Source organism: Rhinopithecus bieti, unplaced genomic scaffold, assembly GCF_001698545.2.
Source record: "Rhinopithecus bieti isolate Rb0 unplaced genomic scaffold, ASM169854v2 scaffold_6481, whole genome shotgun sequence".
NCBI classification, from domain to species: Eukaryota; Metazoa; Chordata; class Mammalia; order Primates; family Cercopithecidae; genus Rhinopithecus; species Rhinopithecus bieti.
In genome coordinates, this window is record NW_016805314.1 from 3,557,231 (window position 1) to 3,571,193 (window position 13,963).

At 50.2% G+C, this 13,963-nt stretch overlaps 1 protein-coding gene across 3 annotated transcripts in view; it reads right to left on the reverse strand.

Annotated features, from left to right (window-relative positions):
* The window catches only part of LOC108529690 (uncharacterized), a 178,030-nt gene extending 164,126 nt beyond the window's left edge, over nucleotides 1–13,904 (reverse strand). Inside the window, exons 1-3 of one of the 3 annotated variants that reach the window (XR_001885622.1) lie at nucleotides 13,638–13,904; nucleotides 10,897–11,018; nucleotides 184–284 (exon numbers count right to left, since the gene is read on the reverse strand). Coding sequence is in view for 1 of the 3 variants with exons in the window: in XM_017872157.1 (XP_017727646.1) it covers nucleotides 184–284; nucleotides 10,897–11,018; nucleotides 13,387–13,420 (257 nt within the window). In the remaining 2 variants the exon portion in view is untranslated. Of the gene's footprint in view, nucleotides 1–183; nucleotides 285–10,896; nucleotides 11,019–13,386 lie in introns of all 3 variants that reach the window. The other 2 variants (XM_017872157.1, XR_001885623.1) reach the window with 2 other exon arrangements.
* Between the last annotated feature and the right edge of the window lie 59 nt (nucleotides 13,905–13,963).

Genomic DNA, 13,963 nt, shown 5'->3' on the forward strand with positions numbered 1-13,963 from the left:
ATCACTGGGGTCCCTTCGTTGAACTGAAAATTATCAATGGGCCTTTGTTCCTCCAAGTCCCTTCCGGCTTCATCTCTATTCCAACCCTTCAATGACCCAAATTTTGGAACTCTCTTCAAATATTCTACTGAGAAAGAAATCCTGTTATTTCACGAATAAACAGGCCGAGGCCATAAGACTCACAGGTTGAGGTGATCCAGCCAGGTGGGGTCGACAGAACCTGCTGCCTGGAGTCCAGCGTCCTCTCGGCTGCACACGCGCCCCTCTGTGACTGTCCAAGGAAACTGGTAGGAAAGAAGTGGAATAAAATGAAGTGTTTTACAGCAAGAGCCATCCTGTGCTTTCTTACCTACGGAGGTACCATTTCATGACCTCTGAGATAAGGGGTCAAGTTCAAAATATATCAACAGTGAAAAGACACAGGAAAAAGCAGAGAGGTTTTCTTTTGTGAAAATTGGTGTGATTAATAACGGCTTTAACAAGTAGAAACCACGTTTACTGAACACTTCCAGCATGCCCAGCCCCTGCCAAGTGTTCCTTCATGCACGCTACTTGTTAATCCTCACAACAGCCCTGGGAGAGATGTACTGTTATTGCCCCATTTTCCAAGGAGGAAACTAAAGAACAGAAAGATAAACTGCCTTTTCCCAGGCTACCCAGTTGGTAGAGCATCCGGCGGGGACTCCAACCAGCCCCGGGGGCGCCAAGCCCATCTGCTTCACTGCAGCTCCTACAGCCCCGCTGCTTGCCTTTAGCCTCAGTCTTGCAGGGAAGATCCAGACACCTCCAATCCATTCTCCCAACAGCGCTCTACTGAATACGCCCTGAGTTTCCTGCATGGCACAGCTCTGAACACTTCAGCAAACAGAGCAGGCAAACTCTCTGCTGTCTTTGTGAAGCCCAGCAGTGCTGAGAGACAGACGATGAACTCAAAACTTAGGAAATCGCACGCTCTGTTGGAAGGTGGTGAGGATGAATGCTGTGGGGGCAAGGGAAAGGGGAGACGAGAAATGCAGAGCAGTCTCATTTTAAATGGAGTGTTCAGGGAAGCCTCGCCTAGAAGCTGACATCAGAACAAAGGCTTGAAAGGGTTAGGGAGTGGGCACAGGGTGTAGAGGTTGTTCCCAGAAAAGTTCTCTCCTCCCAGGCCTGGATGATCCATCCTCATTTCACAGAATCCCCAAATGAGAAAAGAGATACAAGATATGTGACAGAGGCTGGCACACAGTAGGCGTTTACCATATGTCCCTTTCCTTTCCTTCTAATGGGGATGGGTTTTCCTTCTAGGAAGAATATTTGAAGAGAGTTCAGAAATGTGGGCACTGAGGAGCTGGAAGAGAGATAAAAGGGGCTTTGGGAACAAAGGCCCATTGATAACTCTCAGTTAAGCAGAGGGTCCCAGCCCTGTAACAAAGATCGAATTAAAGACCCTTCCTTCTCTTCCACGATGGGGTGAACAGTGTCCCCTAAGTCATCGTACACTGAAGTTCTGATCCCCAGTATCTCGGAATGTGACCTTATTCGGAAATAGGGTCATCACGGATGCAATTGTACAGATGCGGTCATACTGGAGTGGAATGGGCCCCTATCCAGTATGACCGGAGTCCTTACAAAAAGGAGAGATTTGGACAAAGAGGCAGACACACAAGGAGAACGTGGCACGAAGATGAAAGAAGAGGCTGGGGTGACACAGAGAAGCCAAGGAACACCAAAGATTGCCAGCAAACCAGCAGAAGCTAGGAGAGAGGCATGGAGCAGCGTCTCCCTCCCGGCCCTCGGCCCTGGGCAGGAGCACCCCTGCTGGCACCTTGATCTTAGGCTTCTAGTCCCCAGGACTGAGACACAGTTCATTTCTTTTGTTTAAGCCAGCCAATCTGTGGTACTTTGTTATGGCAGCCTAGCAAACTCAAAACCTTCCAAGCCTAGTGTTTCTGATGTCTCATTAAACTGTGAGGGAGGACGGCTTGGGGCAGGAAAGAATTTAAGTACACTCGAGGATGAGATCTTGGAAAGAACTTTAGCTGCTGATACTAGTATTTGGAACTGACTGGAAGCAAATAGTTGAGAAAGCTACCAAGTTTTTGAGGGAATTGAATACCAAAGAAACTGTTTGCTGGTCTCTAAGATCCTGTGAGCAAAAAGTGCCCACTAATCAGAAGCAGACACATGCCCAGATGCCCCCGTGGTGTCAGATGTGACCACGGAGTGGGTGGACAAGGAAGTGCCTCCTAGAAGGTAGGCAGGGACTCTGAAGGACAATGGGCAAGGACATCTCTCACAGCAAGCAGAGGCAGGTCTCACCGTGCAGCATCCCCACTGCCAGGGTAGAGCTCCTCACATTGCCCGCCAGCAAAACTCCATCGCATCCATGGATGTGGCATGTCACCCATGGACACTGGCCAGCTTTCTCGTCCTTGCATCCCAGTTGTATCTTGAGGGCAAATAAATTGCCTTGCTAGCTCGCAGCTCGCCAGACCTTGAGAAGCTACATGAGACTTGAGGGGAAAGACTGCTGCTTTGAGGCCAGGGTGTGTGAGCGTGTTCTGCATAGGACAGAGAGCAACACAGATATGTGGCCACCTGGAGGGTGGCCAGCAGTAGAGTTTCCTAGCTGTGCCCCAGCACCCAGCTTTCTGTTTTGCTCCTTTCTGGGCACCAAGACTGTCCTTCCTTGTAGTGAAACCTCACAGGATAGCGCTCGCCAATGGAGCCTGAGTCACAATGATGGGTGCCTCTTCCAGGTCAAGCCTTCTAAGAGGTGTCTGCAGTCCCTCAGATCTCTTTCTCCTCCCACCATCTAGAGAAAGAGGCAGCAAGCCCCTAGGAGCTCACGCGACCACGCAATGAACAATCATAAGCACCTGAGTCATCATGGGATGGAACCGCACCTGCCGATCAGAAATGCCACATCAAACTGTTACACGGGCAAGAAAGAAACGTCCACGCTACTAAGTCACCAAAATTTCAGAGCAGACAGTGTTACTTTACCTAATAGAGGCGGCCCTCCGAATCTGTAGGTTTCACATCTGCAGATTCAATTAACTGTGAATCAAAAACGTTTTTAAAAAATAACAATATAACAGTAAAAATAATACAAATCCTAAAATACAGTATAACTATTTCCATAGTATTTGCATTGCACTGAGTATTATAAGTAATCTAGAGATGATTTAAAGTATATAGGAGGATGTACATAGGTAATCTGCAAATACTATCACATTTTATATCAGAGACTTGAGCATCTGTGGATTTTGGTATCCAAGGGGGATCCTGGAACCAATCCTCCTCAGATACCGAGGGACAACTGGATATGCAGTGACTGAATCAAAGTTGGGGATAGCAAGAGCTCCTCTGTCAAGGGGCATCATGGTGTCACAAGATAAGCCCTGGATCAGCATTCAGTTCTAGAATCAGCCCTGCCATTAACCAGCCTATGGCCAGAACAGGTCAGGGGACTCCCCTGAAGAAGGGAGATCCAATCCAGAAGTGTGGCTTTCAAACTTGCCCCTCCTCAGGGGTGCAGCAGTGGTGTGGGCCCAGGGCTGAGTGGACAGGCCTCCAGACAATGCCTCCCAATGACCAGAATTGCCTGCCCTTGATTGTGAGGCATCTGTGGACTACAGGTGAGCTTTTTATCCGAGGAAATGAGAGAGTGATGGTGTGCTCACGAGAAGGAAGCCCCTGTGCCAAGGGCATCTCTGAGGACCTTCGTGTCTGCCTTGTGCAATCAAAAGCTTCACCCTCTCTTGTTCCCACTTACCCCAGGGTCCCCAGGGCGTCATGTCACAGAGTCAGAATGCAAACCTGGCTCCCTGAAAATCGGATCTAAGCATCCACGCAAACTGTCCTCCCAGCCCTGCCAACGAGGGTCACTGGGCACTTCTCAGAGAGAGAGGAAAGATAAAAGGCACTCACGGAGCAGAGGCCCCAGGGTGGGAGGACATCCTCCCTCCACCAACTGCACGGCTCCACTGCATCCTACGGCCCCTCACAGCAAGCAGCGTCTTCCCTTTGATGCACATGACAAAGCTGAGGCTCAGAGTGATGTACAACCTGCCCAAGGTCACGCTGCTAGGCAGCACAGCCAGAAGGGCAACGCATATCTGGCCAACTCCAAAGCCCTTCATGCCAACCCATTGCCACGTCCACATGCCCTCCATCTGCTCAGTGGAAGAGCCTGGTGCTGAGTTTTCTCTCTGCCCCCTCACGTGCCCTCACTGCACTGTCCTTGACCACCAGGACAGAAAGGCGCCCCCTCCCCAACAACCACCAGGAGCTGCTCTGGAAGGCGGTGCCTATGGCTGGGCACAAGGATGGCCCCAGGGTCTGGGGGAGGCCATTCCTTGCTGCCCTGAAAGTGGTGGAAGAAGCATGCAGACCCATCTGCCTTCTAAGGAGGGCTCAGCACTCTTCACATGTAAATATCTCAAATATTCACTATGCTTTAAAGTAAATGTGCATATTTTTATTTCTTGGTATGAAGCCATTTCAAACATTGCCCAGGGAATCTGGGTTAACCACTCTTTCTGCTGTTTGCCTATTTGTGTTTCCTTCCTTCCTTCCTTCCTTCCTTCCCTCCTTCCTTCTTCCTTCCTTCTTTCCCTCCTTCCTTCCTATTTTATTTAAAATTTTTGTCACCCTAAATCTCCTCTGGTATCCGTCTGTTTAAGTGCTCAGACTAGGTAAGCTAATTATAATTGCAAATTTCCTGGATAAAGAACATTAAAAAATCATTTTAAAGTCAAATAATTATTTATTGTCCTCTCTTTTATATTGCCCAATAGTAATCACAAATGAAGATTTAGTGGAGAACAGGAAAGCCCAATCCTAACGAGGAGGGTCACGGTTTATGGGACACAGTCATGCACACAGATTTTGTCAAGGGTCACCTCTGTGGAACGGGCCTCAGAGCAGCTGTCATTATCCCCATTTAACCAGTAAGGAATCTGAGTCTCAAATACATTAAGTGAATTTCTAGAAGGGATACAAAGTAGCTTTAAAACAAATAAAGTTTCCTGAAGACCCCTTTGCCCACAGCTCTGTGGCCAGGCCCCAGTGCTGGTGAGGGGTAAGGGCCTGCCCCTCCTGCCGGCAGGACTTCCCCGGGCACAGGAGCCAACCCTCCTTCCTGCATCCTCCAGGTCTCCTCTTAACCCTGCGCTCTCCTCTCACATTTAGTTGACAGAAAGTGAAATTAGAAGTTGTTTTTCATAACTTTAACGAAGACCAATTCCTCCCAAACACCAAAAAGATGGAAGAGCTGTAACACCGAAAGGTGTTTTTTCCTTAAAACTCCTCCGACAAAGTACTCCAAGGATGGCGTTGTCATCTTGAAAGAGCATTTAATGTGTCTCCGTATTCTCAGGCCCCTCACCCTTGGCCTCTAGTTGGAGACACCCTGCACCGCACTGCCACCTCCCCTACTCTCCACACCACTCGCCCACAGGCAGGTCCAGCCCAAAGTCTGGAGGAAGAGCAAAAAAGTTTTAGCATCGGAATCCTCCCACACATGACTTATTTAGTGAGTAACACAGGGGTGTATTTCAGTGTTTGGGGGCAAAGATTGAACTTAGAAGTGGGCTTGTCTTGGAATATTAATGTCAGAGGTGGAGATGGAAGGAATGAGGCAGAGAAAGCCAGAGAGGGAAAGAGAGCTGTCTCCTTCTGTCAGGCGTGAGCTCTGGAGCAATAGAGATATACTGGGAGTTCAATTTCTGTTTGCCTGAGCCAGGGAGAAAATCTAATTAAATATGGTGTCTGAGTTTGGAGAAGCCAGGATGGGGCTGGAATACAAAGTGTGGCAGCTACCCATAGATCAGAGGGCAATATTAATAAACCCACAGAAAGGGACAGCAGGATCCGCTGGTGGTATTGATAAAATGCAACGCAAAGACAAAGCAGGCGGAGAATACTGCATGAGAATGCCGATAAAAGCGCACCAGGGACGCCACCCCCCCTGCGGTGGACTTGGGACTGCTGTTACAGGAAGCTGGGTGGATGGCGGCCGGTCCCCTTCCCTATTCCTCTTTCTCCTCCTCTTCACCCTGACTCTGGTCTCACCTCTGTTTCCCACAAACATGCGAACTCAGCATCAATGAGTTTTCCGAGAACTACTGAAGCCAGGACAGGAAATGAAGAATTAACAAGAGGGATAAATGAGTCTCCATTTCAGCAGAGAATGTTTGGCGGAGGAAGAAATCATAAAGGCTGCAGAACTCCTTTCTTTGCAAACTTCCAGAAAGAGCTGGTCACATATCCGGCTCAAATAGAGGAGAGTCTTGCATGGAGGCTGAAATGTCTTTTGAAAGACATTTCCACAGAGGTCACTTGAAGGCAGCCCTCAGCCTCCATGCAAGACTTCTCTATTTGAGCCTGATATGCGACCAGCTCTTTCTGGAAGTTTGCAAAGTGCTAGACACTGGCAGAATTCCCCAGCCCTCTGACACTCCAGACCCAAAGCAGGAGCCTTGGGGACGTGCAGTTTTCAAAGAACCCTCGGAACTCCTTGAAGGTGTTGGAGCAGTTTCAGGGTGAAATCCCTTGGAACCAGTTGGCACTTTGTCATAGATCTTCTGTCTTCTCAAGAGCTGTTCACGAAGGGGTTGGAAATGGGGGTCTTTTCCTGGTGGGTGGAAGCACCACCACTGAATTCCTCCCCACCATGCACCCCAGTCCTTCTCAGGTCCCCATCACAGTTGCAGTGAGGCTCTCAAATCTTAGCTGTGTTAATGTCATTCTTTTGTCATCTGTACTTAATTGCCATCAGCTGGTATGATATGATTTTGCCTGATTTTCCTAAGTTTTCTGTGTTATAGCTAGCATCTGCCTAGAGTATTTTCAGCAATTTTTATTGTGTATTAATCTGTGCAGTCTATAATGCTGCATTATTTCCAGGACTGTGTGTGTGACCATAACAGTAGTGGCTCTCGACAAATCCATTTCTGCTTAGATCTGATTCAGCTTTGAATCTATACCCCGACCTCCACAGATCCGACCTCCACAGATCCGACCTCCACAGATCCGACCTCCACAGACAGCACCATCCTCTTCTTTGGAAGTGAATTTGTATCAGAAGGTTTCTGTTGAAGGCCAGCACTTGCTGACTGTGTATATTCATCCCGCTAGTCTCTGAGCCTCCATTTCCCAGTCTGTTGAATAGGAATAATAATAATTTCAACCACTCTGGATGGGCTGTGAGGATCAAGTGAGGTAATCTATGAGGAGAGTGTTCTTCAAGTTCTAAGAATGCTGTCTGATGCTCGCCTGAAGAAATGGAAATCCACTCAACACTCCAGAGAGGCCTAATCATTGTGATAGCGGCTTGCATTGCTATTGTGCACCCTAACTTCAAACGGCCCTTATCAAACATGTCATTTGACCGTGACAATATCTGATAAGGTCTGGAGGCACCGTTTCATTTTACAGATGAGAAATCTGGATTACAGAGACTGACGAGATCTTTTCAGATGCAAAGATGATCATGTCCTAGACACTGCTTTAAATTTCCATCTTGGGAAAAGGGCAACCTGGAATCCTAATCGGAGCCCACAACCAGCATCTCCTGGCCAGATTCCTCCATGGATCCTCCTGGGCAATCAGCCCTCACTCTCCACACAGCTGTGTTGCCTTGTCCTAGGGGCTTAACATCACCCAAGTCGTACTGCAGCATCCCGTCCCCTCTATTCCCTCGCTCCCTCTGTTGCAGCCACAACAGCTGATTCTTTGACAGGCCAGGCCCACCTGTGCCTCAAGACTTAGCACGTACTGTTCCCTCTGCCTGGAACCCCCTTCCCTAGATATCTACAGCTCACTTCCTCATCTCATTGGGGCCTGTCCCCAAATGTCACCTCCTCATTAAGGCCATCAGTGACCACGTTCTATAAAAAAGCAACTGCCAGCCATCCTCTCCACTCTCTGCTTTACTGTTCTACAAAGCACAGAGCACCATGGCCTTCTATCTATTAGATCAGCTCTCTCTAAATGTGGTGCCCCTCCCTCCACTAGAACCTGAGATCAAGGACGTTCTCCTACCCATTACTATACCTTCAGAGCTTATAAGAGTGCATATGTTGGGCGCGGTGGCTCAAGCCTGTAATCCCAGCACTTTGGGAGGCCGAGACGGGTGGATCACAAGGTCAGGAGATCAAGACCATCCTGGCTAACACCGTGAAAACCCGTCTCTACTAAAAAACACAAAAAACTAGCCGGGCAAGGTGGCTGGCGCCTGTAGTCCCACCTACTCCGGAGGCTGAGGCTGGAGAATGGCGTAAACCTAGGAGGCGGAGCTTGCAGTGAGCTGAGATCCGGCCACTGCACTCCAGCCCGGGCGACAGAGCGAGACTCCCTCTCAAAAAATAAATAAATAAAAAATTAAAAAAAGAGTGCATATATGTTCCTTGGCTTATTCAATAGTTCATTACGTAATTTTTTTTCAATGAGTTTTAGAGAGATTAAGTCACACATCCTTGACTTGATTACACATTTAGTAAGTAACAGAGCTGGGACCTCAAGTTCAATGTTTTCTACCATATGAAAATCTAAATTCTGAATAAACACAACTCAGGGTGACCATGATGTAGAGAAGACTCCCACGGTCAAATACATCCTGCAATGACCGAGGAAGCCATTTCCCCTACAGACACTTGTGTCCCGGAATACTTTGGGGCAACTTGAGGTGGGAGAATCAGAGGAAGCCAGACCTGCCAAACTCAAGGGACTGTGGCCAAATGACCTAAGTGCACCAGGTCCCCCAGGGGCAGCTGGTGGGCGGGCTCTTGTCTGAAGGAATTCTTCTCCCTCTTTGCCAAGCACAGCTGTGTGAGTGGCAGATTTGCCTGTTCCTGCTCTTTTGTACAGATCATGAAGGGCTTATTCTTAGCAATGGAGCAAGTCCATTGATGGGGATCATGATGCTGAGGGTGAGACCTGTGGATGGCAGAGCGAGAGACAGAGACAGAGAAAGAGATGGAAAGATGGCATCAAAAGAGACAGAGACATGAGAGAGAGAGAGACACAGAGAAAGCGCCACATGGGGGAGGATATCTTGCAAAGCTACTCTTGCTGGTCTTCCTCTTGGTTTTCATGCCCCCTGGAAAGGCCTTTGTGTTGGGTACTAAGCATACACCACAACCCCAAAGGTTCCATCCTGAGGCTATTAATCACTATAGGAATCATCACCACAGTGATCTTTCAAGAGATGCTTTCTGTGGCCAGGGTTCATTCAGAGGGCCCTTCTCACAGCCATGACAGAATTCCATCCAGGGAAGGACACACACTGTTTGCAACTGGAGCCAGCCCACTGCTGGGGACTGTGATGCTGAGGGTGAGATCTACGGAGAGCAGGCAGGTGGAGACAGAAAGAGATGGAGAGATGGCATCAAGAGAGACAGAGACAGAGAGAGACATGCGAGAGACAGAGAGAGGGGGGAGAGGAGGTGGAAGGGGTGGTTCCTGGAAGGATGGAAGGATTAGGAATGCAGGTAGGGTGTCACATTAACCTGGGTCTGAAAACATAACATGCAAATTGATTGGCTTTTTAGTGGCGTGGTTCAGGCTATATTGAATCAGTTCAAACTTTATTGAGACCATGAAGATGGACAAGACCCAAATCTTGCCCTAAAGTACTTAAAATGCAGTGAGTCTGACAGGCCCATAAATGGCTGGCAGAGGAGGGTGGGGAGGTAGGGAAGAAGGGGGAACTATTTTTAAATATAACATAAAAAGAAATTAGGCTAAATATATAGACAGTGAGACGTGGGAATGAACTTAATCTTGCTGGGGAGCTGGGGCCCAGGATAAAAGAGGACACATTTCACAGAAAATGTAGCATTTGAGCTGAGTGTGCAAAGGCATGTGGACTGGCATTCCCGCCTGAAGAGCCGAAGACTTGAAGCCTAGGAGGAAGGAGGCCACGGGTCAGGACCCATAGACTTTTGCAGAAGCATGGACCTCATCTGCCTGGGATGGATTAGGTGAACTCGGAGATGTCATCTTGTCATCTAAAATAACTCCAGGGAGTATGGCCTGAAGAGAATTCTGTGCATCCAATCCCTGCACATTGGTGGCTTACTGAGGACAGGAGTATGTTCGTATTCCAAACCCAACTACCCATGCAAACACTTGAGGCTCCTGGAGTTGGAAGTGGGAGGGGTCTCAGATTCAGAGGCTTGGCAGGGAGGCAGCTTCCACCTGCACTGTTGCTTTCCCTCTCCTGTTGTGGAAAGGAACGATACATTTCTGCCCATCAGGAATTTAAGTTTGTTCATTGGCAACATTCATTCTGAGTCTTCTCCCTGCTCCTTCAAAGCTCTGGGTGGTGGATGTCTCGATGGAAACACAGTTTTTCTATTTTAAAACATTCCCCCAAGAGTAGGAGGGAAGAAGGAGCTACGATCCCTCCGGTGTTGTACTGATCACAGCAGCATTTATTGAGGCACTTAACAAACGTGCAGAACACTGTTAGAAGCTCTGTGTGCAGTTGCTCTGACCCTGCCACGCAGGTGCTATTACCATTCCCATTTCACCCGTGAGGTTAGAAACATGAATAGGCTCGTCCAAGGCCACACAGCCAATCCAAGGTTTAATGACAACACAATGTATTGTCTCCTATATGCCAGGCATTGGGTGGTTCCCAAGGTCAGCCCACCTGGGATCCGTGACACAAACCCAACCTGAGGATGGGAGAACGGGCAGGCCTCAGAGGACTGGACAAAGAACAGTCTAACACCACAGTCTTGGCCAGACCCCCAGGCAGGAGGCAGTGAAAATATCAAACCATAACACCCTTCCCAACCTCAGTTCCTCCCAACAATTTTGGCTCGAACCAACTCTGGGTGGTGAGGGGCTCTAACTTCCCCATTTTCTAGAGGGGTAAGCTGGACACACCGAATAACTCACCTCCTCTCTTTGGAGAAAAGGGGTGCAGCAGGGGATGGAGGCATAGATAACATGGATGACCACCAGCTCTGCCCAGAGATGGTGCTGCGCATTTGCATGCAGTGCCTCACCTAAAACCAACACTGAGAGAAGGACATTATTAATTCGCAGATGGAAAAACACCATGTCTAGAGAAGTTAAGTGACGTAAGCATTGCCACACACTCAGCAAAGGCACGGTGGCATGAACATGGTCCTGCAGCCCCCACTGCTTTCTCCTCCCATAGCCCACACGACTCCCTAGTCTGTTGGCCATAAGCTCTCAGAAAGGGGGACAGATGGTGCAAACTCAAAGAAAAGCACCCGTTTCTTTCATTTCACAAGGCATCATTTGGCCCTGAGGCCCAGGGGAGTAAAGTGTGTGCACATGTGCGAAGCTAATGGGGGTGTTCTGGTAGCTTGTGCACAGGGCACACACACCCTGTGTGCACGTTTCTGCAATATGAGTGGTGACATGGTCCTATGAGGCTCACAGAAAGACCATACACCCATGCTGTCTCTTCCCTGTAGAATGCAGGACCAACCCCTTCAGAAAGAAGGTTAGATTAAAGCCAAGGGATCCAGGACCAGGGGCAGGGGGTGCTTAATGGGCTCAAGTTGGGTGAGATTACCCGCTACCTGCTCAACCAAATTGTCTATAGCTGTGTCTCTTTGGTTCTCTCCTTTTTGTTAACTCTCCTGGACCAAAGCAGGACCACCTGGGGGTGGTCACAAGTATAATTAGCAAAAGATGTTCCAAAGAACAGGTGAAGGGCAGCTGAAGTAAGCAGAATGTTCTCCTGGTGCTGGTTGTGGAGTTGCCAAGTTCTCTTCCACTGAGAAAAATGGCATGCTTTATCCCTGTGCATCTCAACCCTGGCCTGAGGACAACTGTCTCAGAATCACTGGGATGGAACTGATAAAAATGCAGGTTCCTGGGTTCCATCCCAGACCTACAAGACAAATGAATCAAGGTGGTATCCAGTCGTCCACATCTTTAATAAGTACCTCCTGGAAGGGAGTCCGACACCCAGGAAGGTTGGAGAAGCTCCACTTTGCTGCAGCCTTTGAGGAAGTAGATGCAGGACCTGGGGCCCGAAAGGGGGTTCCACAGCTCTGGGATACTGATTCATGGGGCTGTTCCTTCTTTTGTCCACCCCTGCCCTTAGGGTCCCCCGTTCCATCCCTCCGGCAAGACATCCTAACTGACTGAAGAAGTCCGCGGGGTGTGCAGGCGCAAACTGTGGCTCTGTGGTGCGGCAAGGTGAACCCACTTCCCCAGAGATCAATACCAGTCCCTGCTGCACCCAGAGCCCAATCGCACCTCTTCCCCCATAATGGAATAGAAGGTCTACTGTCCACTGCTCACTCCTAAATCCTGTACTCAGCTCTGCCCACGGTAGGCAGAGGAACTTGTCCCCACTGGAAGAACAAGCACAGGGCTAGCTGCAGGAGCTAATGGGGGTGTTCTGGTAGCTTGCGCACAGGGCACTTGGTGGAAAATGAGCAATCAGCAGCTAGGGCAGGACTAGGGGGTGGGAGGGCACCATCCAGAACCCGGCAGCCTGCACCACTAGATCAACAGCATCACCTGCTGGCCACAGGATGCCACAGCACCCTCCTCCCAGTCTAGGCCCCAGTGAGCCTTCCCTCAGGGGGCACAAAGGTGCAGAGAAGCCCCCTCCTCAGAATGCCAGGAGTCCTGGGTCCAGCAGGTCCTCAGGGGAGCCCCTCTTTGAAGCCCATAGAGCTAAGACTCTGATTCTCCTTTGAAAATGTGCAGATCCCTCGTTGACCAAACATGAATCTCTGACAGCACACCACCTCCTACACTGGCTCCCAAATGCACACCTAATATTTTTATTTTTCCTAAGTGTGTGTCTGTGGTTCCCCAGCATCTTTAGAGGCCCTCATCATCTTTTCCCTTCCAGTATAAGCTCCTAGAGGGCAGTGACTGTTTCCTTCTGGACGGACTAGATCACCGACTCACATTCCAAAAGGCTTAGGAGAGTGTTTTATAAACGTGCAGACTAACAGCCAGCAGTCATTGGTGCTGGAAAGGGCTGTGCTATTATGGCTGGTGCTACTTGCCGGGTACAGGAATCCTCATAGCTACCCGGCACTGAGGGTCTACCAAGTGGCGGGCACGTGATGCCGCTCTACCGGGATGCTGTCTCACTTGATCTTCACCAGGACCCCCGGACACAGAATCACCGAGAGGTTAAGCCATTTGCTCAAAATCTCACAGCCGCTACATGGTAAAGCCAGGGTCCCAGGCCTGGCAATCCGAAGGTGAGGCCGTCTTAGCAGTTATGTGCCACTGCCTCCCAGAAGCCCACATGTGCACACCCTGCTAGTAAGCACATCCTCCTCGCTGAGGCCACAAGCAGCTGCTCACTCAGCCTTCCCGCCTCCTCCTTACAAGGCGGAGACGGCTGGACCTGCCCTTTTCCCTGGAATCCTGCTCACGTACCAGGTTTCCCGTGAAAGGCCCGCTCAGCCTTCATTTTCGGGACCCCCAGGCTCGCCCACAAACGGGTGCCTATGAAGACGCAGAGAACCAGGGCCCTGAAGGGCGGAGCAGGCAGACAACGGATGGGAGCGCCAAGAAACGGCGGCGAAAGCCCACCCAGTCATTGATCCCTTCCACAAATATTCGCTGAGCACCGACGTCACGCACTGTGTCTGGGGCACCGGGGACGGCAGGAAAGGAGAGGCGCTTACAGCGGCGACGGTCCGCAGACAGACGGTCCGAGGGCAGGGATCTCGGAGCGCAGCCGTGCCCGGGGGGCTGGGAGGGCAGCAGGGTGTGGACTTTCTCCACTCGCCGCCCGCGCCGCGAAGTCCTGCCCTGTCCTCCCCCCCGAGCAAACCCACCGGCTGGGGGCCTTCGGGCTGCGGACCTTGTGGTCCCGAGGCCCTCAGAACAAGCTAGAAGGCGGCGGGCGGGAGAGGGCAGTGGCTCCGGGAGCGAGCGGGGACGGGCGCAGGGCGGGGAGGCGGGCGCGGAGCTGCGGGGAATGCGAGGCTGGGGGTGGAGAGAAGGGCGG